The 13,553-nt window shown below is 54.0% G+C and overlaps 5 protein-coding genes; 3 read left to right on the top strand and 2 right to left on the bottom strand.

Annotated features, from left to right (window-relative positions):
- Window positions 1–85: 85 nt before the first annotated feature.
- On the bottom strand, window positions 86–4,047 carry RCC_05893 (related to protein PUF4; the record flags this gene model as incomplete). XM_023771157.1 has 4 exons in its annotated part: window positions 86–2,588; window positions 2,875–3,314; window positions 3,504–3,530; window positions 3,826–4,047. 4 exons carry the CDS (start codon window positions 4,045–4,047, stop codon window positions 86–88), a joined length of 3,192 nt encoding a protein of 1,063 aa, XP_023626925.1.
- A 1,673-nt stretch (window positions 4,048–5,720) lies between these two features.
- On the top strand, window positions 5,721–6,161 carry RCC_05892 (uncharacterized protein; the record flags this gene model as incomplete). Its single annotated transcript, XM_023771156.1, has 1 exon — window positions 5,721–6,161. One exon carries the CDS (start codon window positions 5,721–5,723, stop codon window positions 6,159–6,161), a length of 441 nt encoding a protein of 146 aa, XP_023626924.1.
- A 688-nt stretch (window positions 6,162–6,849) lies between these two features.
- Window positions 6,850–8,970, bottom strand: RCC_05891 (related to mRNA cleavage factor complex component Pcf11; the record flags this gene model as incomplete). XM_023771155.1 has 3 exons in its annotated part: window positions 6,850–8,268; window positions 8,328–8,735; window positions 8,815–8,970. 3 exons carry the CDS (start codon window positions 8,968–8,970, stop codon window positions 6,850–6,852), a joined length of 1,983 nt encoding a protein of 660 aa, XP_023626923.1.
- An 892-nt stretch (window positions 8,971–9,862) lies between these two features.
- On the top strand, window positions 9,863–10,278 carry RCC_05890 (related to serine proteinase inhibitor IA-2; the record flags this gene model as incomplete). XM_023771154.1 has 3 exons in its annotated part: window positions 9,863–9,960; window positions 10,020–10,071; window positions 10,129–10,278. 3 exons carry the CDS (start codon window positions 9,863–9,865, stop codon window positions 10,276–10,278), a joined length of 300 nt encoding a protein of 99 aa, XP_023626922.1.
- A 2,179-nt stretch (window positions 10,279–12,457) lies between these two features.
- On the top strand, window positions 12,458–13,472 carry RCC_05889 (uncharacterized protein; the record flags this gene model as incomplete). XM_023771153.1 has 2 exons in its annotated part: window positions 12,458–13,091; window positions 13,207–13,472. The coding sequence occupies 2 exons, from the start codon at window positions 12,458–12,460 to the stop codon at window positions 13,470–13,472; spliced, it is 900 nt and encodes a 299-aa protein (XP_023626921.1).
- Between the last annotated feature and the right edge of the window lie 81 nt (window positions 13,473–13,553).

The raw sequence follows: 13,553 nt of genomic DNA, 5'->3' as shown, positions 1-13,553 counted from the left end.
TCGCCCTCTACTCACAGCCGTGACTCACATTGCGGAGACGATGTCGCGATACTTGATACAGTTGTTGAAGGTCGTGAGGTCATGCTTAGAAGTGGCTGTACTGCTGGTTGTCGGCAGCAGCAGCACTTCCAAAGCTGTGGTAGCTTGTGCCGTTCGACTGAAACTCCTCGCCACCTGCCACAGCCTGGTAGTTCTGGCCGTTGCTGGTGTGGTTGCCGTTGAACATGCCAAAGTTGCTCCGATGTGCAGCCGGAGACGGGATGAGCTCCGGAGATGTGAAGGCGTTGGAGAATCCGTTGATCCCATCGACATTGGCACCATTTGGACCTCCAGAGGACACCGCAGTACCGTAGTCGCCACCATTCAAAGCTGGAGATGCGTAGCCGTCGACCGTGGTGGAGGCGGCGGACCAGTTCGGTGGAGCACCAACCATTCCTTGACGGTTCGCGCGGTGGCCATTCGCCTGTGGAGGGGCCATGTCCAGCGCTGAAGGAGCGATGAGGCGATTGTCGTAGTCTGAGATCTTGGTCTGAATGCGACGACCGTGAGGGGTGTTGCGAACGGCCGGAAGGACCATGCGGACGTTCTCGACGAGGATGGCCTTGAGGTCGTCATCCGAATACTCCATGGCAGTCTGCACGACGTAGTTGGCGAAACCATCGCGGAGAAGCTTGTCGATATTCTGCGGATGCATGACTTCGGAGACCAGATCACGGCGGGTCTGGCCAGTGGCACACCGGATGCACTTCTCAATGACATTGGAGCTGAAWTTCTGGCGAGACAGAGTCAAAATCTGCCCGGCAAAGGATCTGCAGAGCGGATCCGTGAAGCTTGGCTCGGCCAGGTCGAGGATGTACTGCACAACGTAGTTGCCGAATGGATCCTGCACAAGGGAGTAGGCGTTACGAATGACGTGGTCGACCATCTTGCCCTTCTGCAAGCCATCGGCATGATCGATGCAGCGTTGGAGGACACAGCAGCCGTGACGATGGGTACCCACCGTCACGCAGTTTGCACCGACGGCCTCGAAGATGAAGATGGCGTCGTGAGAGGACAAGTGGTTGAGGCACTTCTGAATGACGTGGTTTCCATTCAGATCCTGGATGAGCACGACGACGTCGTTGCGGAGGGCTTCAATGATGAGAGCGGTTTGCTCGGGCGTAGAAACAAACTCAATCATCTTCTGCAAAGCACGAGTGCCGTGTTGATTGAGGGCGATCTTGGTCATGGCGGGCGTCGCGTTCTTGATCAAAGCGGTGCGCTGCTCGTCGTTGGTACTTTCCAAAAGCTTTTGGCAAAGGTAGTTGCCGAAAGGATCGACCATGAGCTCGACCATGTGCGTGTGGACTTCCTCGAAGATGATTTGGGTTGTCGCCTCATCGCGCTCCTCGAGCTTCCTCTGCAAGAAGCGGCAACCATGCTGATCCTTGCACAGAGTGTAGATCTCGSYGRYSRSYKKATCAWTMMRRAWRRWMTGGTATTTGGCCTGCGCCTCTTCAGCTTGCTGGCGACGCACATTGGGGTTCGCACGCATGTGGTCGAACCGGCCAGGACCTTGCATAGGACCCATCGCAGTTGGGAAAGTCGTGTATGGGTTGAAGGAAGATGGTTGGTAAGCAGCAGTCATTGGCGCAGGCCATTGACCTTGAGCCGGGGGCGTGAAGCCGTTGGGAGCAGCGGCGTTGACGTTGCCGAAGCTACTTGGAGGCGACATGCTCAAGTTACTGAAACCGTTGGTCATCATCTGCACGCCATAGCCGCCATAGTAGGCGGGTTGCTGAGYATACGGAGAGATGTGGGGGCTTGTGAAACCCGGAACCTGAGTCTGGTCGTGCATGCTGGGGCCAAATGGAGCTGCGCTGGCTTGGAGAGCAGATGGGCAAATATCCTGGCTCTGAGGATTGGTGTTGAAGCGGGTGAGATGACCAGAGTTCTGCTCAGGAGAAGTGTGGCCGGAAGTAATGGTAGCGGCTTGGGAAGGGGGCGAACGCAGGGACACAACACCGTTGACGTGCTGTTCGTCGCCGTTGATGCTCTTCATCGTYGGGAGATCGTTGGTAGAGTACGACGACATGGAAGATCCGTTTGCAAGGCCACGGGGCGGTGTGGCCAGCAGTGCCGGGCGTTTGGTCTCAGCGGAGAATTTGACCTCCATTGAGCGACGGTTGTTTGATCTGTTCTCGTTGGCGTTGGCCAGGATGCCGTTCAGCGGTGCAATGTTGTAGCTGCCACCCAATGCACTTGGCGGAAGAGAGATGCGGTGACGGCTTGCCGAAGCGCGGTCGGCTAACTGCGTGGACTGCGAGTCGGAGGCTGGGGATGCGAGATCCAGAGCTGCGGACACCGCGGAAAGCGACAGATCGCCGTTTTCCTCGCGGCGAATCAGTTTTGGAAAGCCGTCCGCGGTGTGCTGAACTTGAAGATAGGTCTTCATATCAGGAGGAGATGTCTTGTTTGACTTGGATTGATGTGGAGACTTCTCCTTGTCGTCGAAAACGAAGCCGGCAACGTTCGCTTGGGCGAGTGACAGGTCGGCAGTGTTGCGCTTGCGATCGTAAGAGGTGATTGGCATGGAATTGCGGTTTGGACTGAAGGTGTTGAGTGTTAGTGGATTGAGTTGGCCGAATGAAGGGGTGTATTTTGCATTGAGGCAGGCCTGAATGAGCAAGTTTTTTCGTATTGTTGAAATTGTGGCAAAGGGGGAAAGTGAGGATGTGTATTGGTATTGTGAAGCAGACACCAGCGAGTGTGAATGGAGCGAGCATGTGATAGTGTATGGAAGAGACTCATGACCGAGCGAGAGTGAGGCATGTGGTTTCACGAAACGCTCAAAACAAATCGCTGCACTGGCAACAAAGATGAGGGATAACTCACTTTGCAATTGCACGGCGAACACTGTCGTCGTATCCGTAAATGAAATCGTCGTCGTCGTCTTCTCCGTCAGACTGGCGACGAGAGCCAGGAACCGAGTGAGATGGAAGGTTTGTGTTGCCGTTGTGGTTGTAAGTGCGAGCATATCCGATTGACGGTGAAGTGAGCTGAGTGCTGGCACGATTTGGTCGCGTGCTGATAGATGACGGYGAAGTCAAGCTMGTCGCCGAGTAGCGGTTGGGCCGTGAGAATGCAGAGGGAAATGCACTGTACTCGGGTGGAGTTGTGGGTTCGCTCTGAGCAAACAGCTGGGTGACGGACTGCTCATGGCGTATGTTCTCGTCGACCTCCCGACGGGTATTGACGTCGACTTTCTCGAGCTCCTCCTGGATTTTACGCTGTGCTTGGAGCAACTGTTCGTAGTGGCGAGCTGCGCGTTCTGACTAGGAGTATGTTAGCTCAATCCTGGTGGTGGGAATCTCAGTACGGTGCGAAATGGTGTGTGCTGACGTCTCCTGTGTTACGGATCGGCCACAACATGCAGCCTCAAGACGACGAAATCAGGGACAGGTCAAGCCTTCGGCAAAACGTCCTGTTGGAAAGCTGGCACACGAGTCGGAGGCAATGCTTACCGGAGTAATCCTGTTGTGCGCACTTGGCTGTATGGCACCGTTAGCCCATGTATCGACCGTTATAGCACCCATTCGAATCAACGTATGCAACATGTCCCTCCTCTTCCATCAAGTGTTGTCTAGCAGCTTCGCAACTTCCATCGAGATGGGATGGTATGGTACCTTGTGCTGCCACAGGGTCCAGCATACCAAAGTTGGAAACTTTGTCCTATGCACAACTTCGTGCATGCAGTGTATACCAATGCATCATTCGCTGAGAGATCCCCTATCGTCGTCTGCCTGCCTGGGCCGCTCTTTCATGCATAAAAGCGAGATAACTCACCATTGCTCCATCGCCCGCAGCTTTGATGCGCTGCTGTCCAATTGGGGAAAGCGTAGGAACCGTGTTCGTTGTGAACCGCCTCTGCAAGGCTCCCCTCACGTCTCCCATGCCGGCCATGCTGGCGCTCCATCTGTTGGGATTGGGGTTCCTCTGGGGCGGTGAGAACGAATTCGGGATGAAGGGCTCGTCTCGAGGGGATTGCGGAGGACGGTAGAAAGACATGTTCTGGAGGACTTTCTGTCAGAACTGGGCTGGACTAGACAATACGACCCCATGCTGTACGGCGCATGTGCATGCACATCTCGTGCGCAGACAGCCGATGGGTGTTTCAATTTGGACTGTGTGACTTTTGCACATACCGGCTAGCCAGATTGTCGGCTGCTCTCGCGGGAAGGATGTATCGAAGATGTGCGGACTTGCGCAAAGCAGAGGAAAAATCTGCACGAATGCAGGTTGCCAACAAATGGATAAACAAGGTAGGTTCTCCTCCCAAGCAGAATGTCAACGGACGAAGGATCGAGGTTCGTCACAGGCGCGAAGTCGGCTGGTTGGGAGAGTGTGGAGTGGGGTATAAGCCACACAGAGAGGTTTTCGGACCCAAAAGACGAGCCAACATGTATGTGTTTATTGTTGTTGTATGTAATAGAAGGTTGGAAGGCAACCCTCGTCCGCAAAGCCCCCCACGGACCACAGCAGCTCGCTTTCTCGCGGCAATTGTACATGCTGGGCGGTAAAGGATCCCTGTTGGAGCGTTTCATCATGCCGCTGTCCGCTCGCCCAACAATAAATGTCAAGAATAGCACGCGGAGAGGCATTTGGGGTGCTTGTGCTCTGGATTTGATTGTGGAAGTGCCATCACACGGACGGCACAACTAAATGCGACATCTTCGACTCCGCCCGTGCCAACAGTAACCCCGAGTTCGTGGAAGGGTGCTGTTCAGTGTTCACCATGTCCCCAGCAACTCGGCTCTCCGAATCGTGGATCGCTTTTTAGCGTGAGGACAAGCGTGAAAAGAGCGGAGCAGGACGACGGAGGCGCGAAAGCAAGCCGAGTCAGTAATCGCAACATGGACGTCCATCGACGTTGCTGGAGAACCACACATGGCTGTCGCGAGACGCAACGACGGCGTTGGCCATCCAACTCTCTCAGTCTCATACCTACCACGGAAATGCTGCAAGTCGTTCGGGTGCCTGACCCGCAACCTTATAAACACCAACTTATGCGAAATGCGGGTGCGCCCCTCGGCCAGTCAATCCACGCTGTCAAAGTCTCCGCCGCTTTTCAGGGTGCAGTGTTCGGGAGCTGCGGACTCATCAGTCTCATCGGTCCCTTCGATCGGCTTCGCGCGTGCTGGCTGCACGTGCCGTTCGACGAAATCAATCACACTACTCCGAGTACCTAATTCTGGCATGTCCCAACACCGGTAAGGGCGAACACACTGGCGTTGCGGTGTCGGTCCATGTTTCGTCTGTCTTCCGAGGTCCATTCAGGCCAGAGCCAAATCGTTGTGGACATTTCGGAGTGGAAAAGATGATCAAGGGGCTCCATGCGCCGTCTTGACACTACTGAGGGCAGCGCATAACTAGACGTGGCCCATCAAGCTGCTGATGCCCGAATTCCAAGCAGCAAAAATCGTTGAATTTCAAACTCTCTTCAGGTATGTCAAATTGACATGCAGCATCTCGATTCCTCAGAGGGGCATGCGACATCTAGAGTTGCACGGGTTAGCCTTGTTCTCAGCCAGTGTAGCCGAGATGAACATGAGAAGTAGATTGATGCTTTCTCTCGCGTGGCACAGTTCCAATTACGCTGGCAATGAATGGAGCATGACCGCAGGCTGAAATGATCAACTATCTGAAGCAGTATAGGTCAAAAGATGCATACATGCAATACAATGGCAAGCCGCTGGCCTCGAAATAGGTCGCAAGACAGCGTTCAAGCTGCGTTTCTACTCTTCTCTTTGGAAGCTTGGCGGAATGGACCGCATGCTACGGGAACATCTGGAGACAGTGCATATATCAGTGCAGTTGGCAGCAGATCTTACATGATGGCAGTCGGCCTACAGCGCGCCGCTGATTGTGGAGCCATCTCGCCTGGGGAAGCTCCTTACAACTATGCCGAGAATATGCCCCAAGATGGCTGCCGAGCGCTGTTGTCATATTGGATCAATTTGTACAAGACTGATGCTAGAAAAGGCTCGAATACCACCGCTACTTGGACGAACATACCCTCAGGCGGTAGCCGCATGCATCTTGGAATCATACCCTTCAATGGTAAGAATGGCGATGTGTCCATCAGCATCGCTCGTGGATCCACTACTGCTGCAGCCAACTAGGCAATATACATCTTCTCAACAAGTTGCAAGAACGGCATTACAAACTGGGATGCGTGGGTCGGGTCTATCGTTGGCAGTRCTCGAAGAATATCAAGCTCTCCTTCGAACACGAGCGTAGCCTCTTCGGTAATGATTCCAACCACGTCTCGCTCATCTACAGCGACATCTGCGTCATCCACGCAAGTCTCATCTAGTAGCAGCAGCACGAGAACGACGCACACATCTCAATGCAGACCCCCTGACCCCGACTCCCCGAGTAGCGAAGAATGAGCTGGACAGAGTCTCGAACTGATGACCCCATGAACATTTCGCAATCAATATACTTAGATTCGCTTTCGAGAATTTCGTAGCTTTAGGTAGCTACGTAGACAGGATATATACAGTGATCCAAGTCCCGAAAACCCCGGCGCCATGCTCGCCAAAGCAATACACAAATGCACCATCAAGGTCTGATGACTTTGAAGGTTGCCGCCCTATCTTCAGTCATCAAAGATGTCGCACTCTCTGCAACAACCGCAAAGCGAGTATAAGGGAGTGATCGGTAGAACACACAACTCTCCATGAAACGGCTCATGTTGGTCGGTGTAGCCATCCGCTCGCGGCGTGGTCGTTGATTCACAACTCGAAGAGCCGGCAATCTTCGATGTCTCCATCCGTCCCATGCAGCCATGCCGATACGCCTGGCACATCATTCCGTTCTCAATCGCGTAGCACCACCGTTCAATGAATACTCGGCCTTTCGCTTCAACGAGTCTGGAGTGGCACTACGTTCTCTGCTAACTAGGCCTGACAATGTCGCCGCGAGAGAGCCTCCTCCACCGAGGGTGTTCTGAGACTTCGTCATCTCCCCCAAACACGTCGCGTGCACAATTTTACCAAGGTGTACAGTTGCATTTGCAAAGATCCAGTCTTGGAGATCTTCCGAATAACTGCTCTTCATCTCCTCGAAGCAAATGTTGCACGTATTCTTGGTCATGCCGGCAGGCGCACGCACGGCCTGATCTTGCGGCCCTTTCTTTGCCTTCACCGCTGCCGCCTCGGCATCACCGGTTGTGACGGTTGTAGTAGATGGATCGATGTCAGTGTGCACGATCCAGTCCATCTCGTCCAGGTACCAGTTGCGGTGGTGACCGCGGTTCAAGTTGGGATCTGCGATGCGCTGATTCGTCCGGAAATGCCAGTCCAGATGGCGGCTTTTCTTCTCCCTGCCCTCGTCCGTAGCAAGGAAACGTCGACCACATGTGCTGCACTGATTTGGCCGACCATCGTAGATGGCGTGTATAAGTTCAGGTCTGAAGGTCTTGAGAGATGCGGCCGAGATAGAAACGTGGACAGCCGAAGACGTCGACAAACTGTGTGCATGTGAGGGCGTCCCCGAATGAGACTGGGGTGGCATGACGCTTTGAAGAGACTTCAGCAGGGAAGCTGTCGGGTCAATTGGAGCGGCCATGGAAGGCGGAGGCACACTCAGGGGCAGCGGAGTGGAGTTCTGCCCCAAATTTATGAGGCCAGCTTTCGTCAAAGATGAAATTAGATCCGCGGCGCCGTTTACATTGGGAGCTGCGGCATGATCTTGTATTGCATTCAGCTGGGTGTGACTCGCATCACGGAAAGCAGGCATGGCAGTTCGTAGCTGCGGTGTGCTCGGCTTCTGCGCGTTTGCCAGCAAAGCTTGAAGACCATCCAGCGGGTTCGGGACATGTGCGGGAGGCGCGAATGGCTGTGGTGTGAACGTTTGGGGAGTTGGATACGTGGGTTGCGGCGGTTGGAAATGCTGTGGGTACTGCGTCGGAGCTTGCCACGACGGAACGGGCATTGGAGGCTGGGGAGTATGTTGCTGTGGTGGAGGCACGGCGGCAGACATGCTTGATACCTGAGCTTTGATGCCATGGAAGTCGTTCATACTCACAGTCTTATTGGTGAGGAAKTCATGCAGCGCATTGAGTGCCACAAGTTGTTGCCGTAAGCGAGCATCGTGTGGATTCTGGCCACTCTGATGCTGGAAAGACTGGATCAAAAGCTCAATTTCACGTTTGACGGCAGCGATTTCGTGGAAGGAAGGCTGTGGAGGAGGGCCGTATGGATTGTGATGTTGCAGTGGCGTTGGCTATGGGGCGTGTCAGCTTGGGGCCTGAGATAGAAAGGCAATGGCAGATAGCATCGTACCTGCTGATGCCCAGGCACTGGGAATGGCTGCTGAGCAAATTGATTTGGTGGAGRCGCAAATTGGCCATTGTGCTGTGGCGGAGTGGCAGTTCCGCGAAAAGCGCCCTGCGGCTGCGCATGCCTCTGATGCTGAATCGCAGCTGTCTTCGCCTTCAACAAGGCGGTCTCAATTGGTCGCACGGTCTCAACGGGAAATACGGGCCGGGGATCGATAGATCCGGGAACTCGCTCCTTCCAGGTCTTCAGCATACCCTCCATGTTCCGTCTGGTGTTGCTGTCAACCAGTGTGTAGGCGTCCATGAACGTGCTGAAGAGGCTGCGGCCCAGATAGACCGTGTATGGTGTGCCGACATTCTTCACTATGCTGTCCAGTACGAATAGTGCTGGCAGCTTGCGGTTCGGCGATGTCTATGCATAGTCGAGTCAGTATTTGATACATTCTTCAGCGTCACGTGATGATGATGGTCAGATCCCACGGCTCACTCACCGTCTTGATATGGTTTTCTAGAGCTCGCGAGATGGCCTGCGCGTGCTCCGTGTTTTCCTTTGCAATAATGGTGAGATTGCTAATCTCATAGCGATTGTTGATTTGCAAGTCTTTCAGCGACTCCTCGAAATCGGCGGCCACTTCAGCAGCAGCCATCGCAGCCAGAAGAGGGTCTCTCGGCGAGATGGAAGACACGAGGCACACACGCAGAGAGACAGGGACACAAGAGTAAGCTATCTAGTGGAAGAGGAGTAGGAGACTCTGTGAGACAGCAGATGCACAGCAGTCGAGAGTGAGGTTGAGGTGAGGTTCTTTTCGTGCACGCGCTCGAAGCACCACGAGACCAGAAGTACACGAATTCGCTTGAATCAGTCCCTCAAGAGGGCAAAGTGAGCAACAAGTGTAGTGACTGGTTGCTAAGCTAAATGTTCAGCAGCCGTTGTCACGAACGTCCGCGCGCAGCACAAGTTTTCCGAAGCTCTTTCTGACCGTGCCAATCTTGCTTTCCCCTTCTTCAATCACACGACTTTCCACCTCACTTCTACGTGRTCTGCTGGTAGTAGCGGCGATGTTTMCGTAGTGCACCGCGAGTTTGGATCTTCGTGGTACGCCGCGGGTGTGGATGAAATCTCACGGCTTGAGAAAGGCTGCACCTGCCAGGTGGGCGGGGGAAGTTCCTTGAGCGCGTCAGCGCCGGGCTGTACGCACTATCCTGGGTCGATGGTCGGTTGATGTGTTGAGTGACTTGACAGCAGGCGCCGCTGATGTTGTTGAGTATGAGTATGAATGCCGATGAATGCGGAAGAGAGGCCGGACATGGAGAGCTTTCAGGTGACAAGCACTGGACGGACCCCTTCGAGCAGAGAACGCCCGGGACTTTCCGCGGGAACAGCCGTTCTGACGTAGCGCCCGCGAGTAGGCATTCATGTACTTGCCTCGAACGACAATAGAACCTCGCCGCTCCCCCTCAATTTCTTTCACCTAACAACAAACCGACGTTGTGAATCCACACAGACTCACCAAGCAGACAACATACCAGTCACACAAAATGAAGTTCTTCCTGAGCACTCTGATCCTTCTAGTCATGGCGGTCTGCGCTTTCGCCGCATCTGAAAGCCAGCAGCCTGTCATCATCTCGTACCCGCCGTGAGTGCTTTGAGGCGAGAGCTGGACGCGAGAGACCAACAAGCTGATCACATGGATAGCGGCACTCCAGAGCATGTTCTAGAAGAGGCAAAGAAGGCGATTATCGACGCGGTCAGTTCTTGCACGCGTTTCATACACCACTTTCTCCATTACTGACCCAGTCCACAGAAGGGCACAATAACACACGAGTACAACATTATCACAGGCTTTGCCGCAAAGGTTCCTTCAAAGGTGCTGGATTCTATCAAGACCCTGGGACAGAAGTACAATGTCTTGATCGAACAAGACCAAGAAATGAGCATCAACAGCGGTCACTAAGAGAGCTCTCGTCACAGTACCTACCACAATCAACTAAGATCAGAATCCTCTTTGCCTTGTTGTTTGTTGCGATCAATTTCGGCGTGCATATATGCCCCGCGAGATGGTATCGAAGTAAACCACGGGTATCGTGGTTGTCTACACGGCTAAAGGGACTCTAGGTTTACACATGTGCAAAGCCCTTTCAGCCGAATAGACTCACATCTTCCAAGATGAGCTCTCTCCCCATGAACGTCGCCTACAACACGTCGCACGATTTCCTTTCCGAGCCGCTCTCCATGTAGTCCTCTTCGGGCATCCTGAGAACAGCCTGGAGACGCTGTTAGCATCATGAACGCCCATACTGCCACAAGAGACAGATCTTGGATATCTGGGAATCAATGAGCACCGATGGCTATGTCTATATTCAGGCTGATCGCGTACTTTGGGGTTTCACGGAAGCTGAAGCCACGTCTATGCTTAGACTGAATACTTCGCGCRGTAGGCACGCAGGCTGTATATACCTGAGGGCCTTGGAAGATCGACAGCCACGTCTATGGTGCAAGGACAAGTACCGCGCAGCAGGTTGGCCAGGGGTCAACGAAGGTCAACCGCTACGTCTATAACCAGGCTAATTGCCAGGGAGCAGGCTAAACCATGGTCGGCGAGGGTCGATAGCCACGTCTATGGCGGGGGGACCAGCAACGCCCAGCAGATCGGCCATTGGTCGACGACAGGCGCCTACAAGATTTCATCGCCAATAACACAGAAGGGGCGGGCCCATCACTAGGCTGCTGTCGTGGGATGGAACGAGAAGATGACTCACCACTGATCAGTCTCGGCCCAGAAAACTCCATGAGAATCAGTTCTTCCTTCGTATGTCGGCGAGCGCTTTATCTGCCAAGACAGAAATCTTCCTGAGTGTCACCCAAGCTTGCGCCATATCACCCTAGTGGCCACGTGGAGATCGGCAGTACTTGCTTCCAGACTGAAGGCGTATTCTGCTTCACTGTGCTCCAAAGTAGAGGCACGCACAGCTGCAGAGAGGTGTGGGACCCGAACTGATGCCAAGGATCTGGACCGCAAGCGGCAAGCCACATGAAGATCGACGCCCGTTTGGGAATGTGTGCTGCGCGTGGACGAACCCCGCGTGAACGGAAGAGGAAGGCGGACCAAATGCGCCAACCGAGAGAACCGAGAAGAAGAAAGAGTCTAGAGATGCACTCGAGGCACTTATGCTTTGGCCTTTCGCTTATTACAACGCCATTATGCTTCGGTGAGAAGTGCGCGCGGGCACCCTCTCACTAAGGCATCCTTCCGTCCAGTGACCATGCTTCTAGACTGGCGCAGCCACCTGGGGCCAGGGCGGATTCAGCACAATACTACTCCCGAAACTGGTTGTAGGCGTTTCCACGTGTTGCGGCTGCCAGCCGCCGGACAATTGATCAACGCGGTTGAGACTTGTCAGAACCAGACCCGAATTGTTGTTATTAGAAGGTTGGATGGCTTTTCATTYGAGTCGTGCCAACCCTCCGTATGGCATCAGATTTCGATTGGATTGAAACACCATTTCGACCAATAACCTTAGCGAATGGCCGTGGGATTTATTACGACTCAAATGCACGGAGAAACCTTCCGGCGAGATAGGATTCTGTACTAGCGGTCTGTTCTGGCCCGTCACACCGGATGGCGCTGCAGGTCATGCTGCACGTTGTTGTGCACCAGGGTCGTGTGTCGAGCTCCTAGTGGGTCGGCATCGCTGTGGCTACCTGCCGAGAGTGAAGCTCCTATAGGCGAGCATGCTTCCATATGGTTGGATGCACTGTGGCTGATTGATATCGCCCTGTGTAGCCTTTGGGCTATCGGTGTTGCCGGTAGGGTTTTCGTTGTTGCGGGATCCCGGTTCGGTTGGAGCTGCGAGAATCATTCACTCAAGGGTCCTCCTCTGCAAACATTCATATTAAGGCTCGACTTTGGTATGCCCCAGATCTTGAATAATTTCCTGAATCTTCGCTTTTTCTTCCTCTGCTTCGACAACATCCCAACTCACGAGAAGCTTGGACCGTACTTCAACCCTCTCGTGTGCAAGCAACCTGGTCCCAGCAAAAGCCAATTTTGAGAACTCTGCTCCATCTCAATGACTGCCGTTCTGTCAGCTGGATTGCACTCCTTCATGGGGAATCTGCATTCCGAGAATCAAATGTCGGAAGCCGTGATCAACGATGCATGGCGCCGCCAATACCTCCACCAGATGTCTATGCCCGTGAATCACTGGCAGGCAGGTCCCGGTCTCGTCGACGGCGGCATACAGGATGCCGACCTGAGGATGTTTCAGCCTGAAGCAGCCGATTACGAAGAATCCTACCACAACGACACGAACGAGCTGATCTCTCATCTCAACTATGCCCCGGAGGCAAGCTGGGGTTCGGATATGGACATGGCCACGCCGTCCACGGCTGGCCTCACGAGCGACGCACTTGACGGCTACCACAACCTGCGACACACGAGTACCATCAACCAGCACCTCAACCTGCAAGTCCGCCACGAGCGAATGACCTCCGCCGCACACAGTCCTCACAGCTCATATAGCGGCATGAGTCCGCATCGATATCACGTCAAGCCCCACGAAGCTCTTCGCAAGGAAGAACGACCGAATCTAACCCGAGCGATCACGGCTCCAGCCATCGTGGACCAACGACCGCGAAGGAGTGCTTATACTGCGGGATCACCACCCGTAAAGCGTTCTGCCAGCGAGGACGAAGACGATGAATATGTTCCCAGCGAGGATGCCAAACCTCGAGGCCGAAAGCGACAACGCATTCCGCACACAGCCGGTAAGCTATTTGAGAGACAAAGGTCCCTTTGGCAGTCAGAGCATGTCGCTCAGACTACCCAGGGTCGATGTCTTGCTCTTGCCTGCACAACAAATTGCTGACCCTGCACAAACAGTTGAAAGACGCTATCGCGAGAATTTAAATGCACACTTGGACAAGCTTCGCCAGACTGTTCCTTCACTGGTATCTAAGCCTCCCGCTGGCGCTTCAAAGTTGGGCGGGACTGTGGGAGAAGGAGTAAAGCCGAGCAAGTGTGAGATTCTCAACGGGGCCATCGAACACATTGGTGCGTTGGGTAAGGAGAATTCGGCGCTAAAGACGGAGTGCAAGGCTTTGAAGTCACGTCTGGAAGATTTGGAGAGATGGTTGCCGCACAGGTAGACGTTCCTGGTCAAGCGCTTCTGTATCGGTACTGGAATATTACATCGACTTGGCGTTGGAGGGTTGGATTTGACTGGGTAA

The sequence above is a fragment of the Ramularia collo-cygni genome (genome assembly GCF_900074925.1).
Source record: "Ramularia collo-cygni strain URUG2 genome assembly, contig: RCC_scaffold08, whole genome shotgun sequence".
Taxonomy (NCBI): domain Eukaryota; kingdom Fungi; phylum Ascomycota; class Dothideomycetes; order Mycosphaerellales; family Mycosphaerellaceae; genus Ramularia; species Ramularia collo-cygni.
The sequence above is the reverse complement of the archived record's forward strand: the minus strand, read 5'-3'. Positions and strand labels throughout refer to the sequence as shown.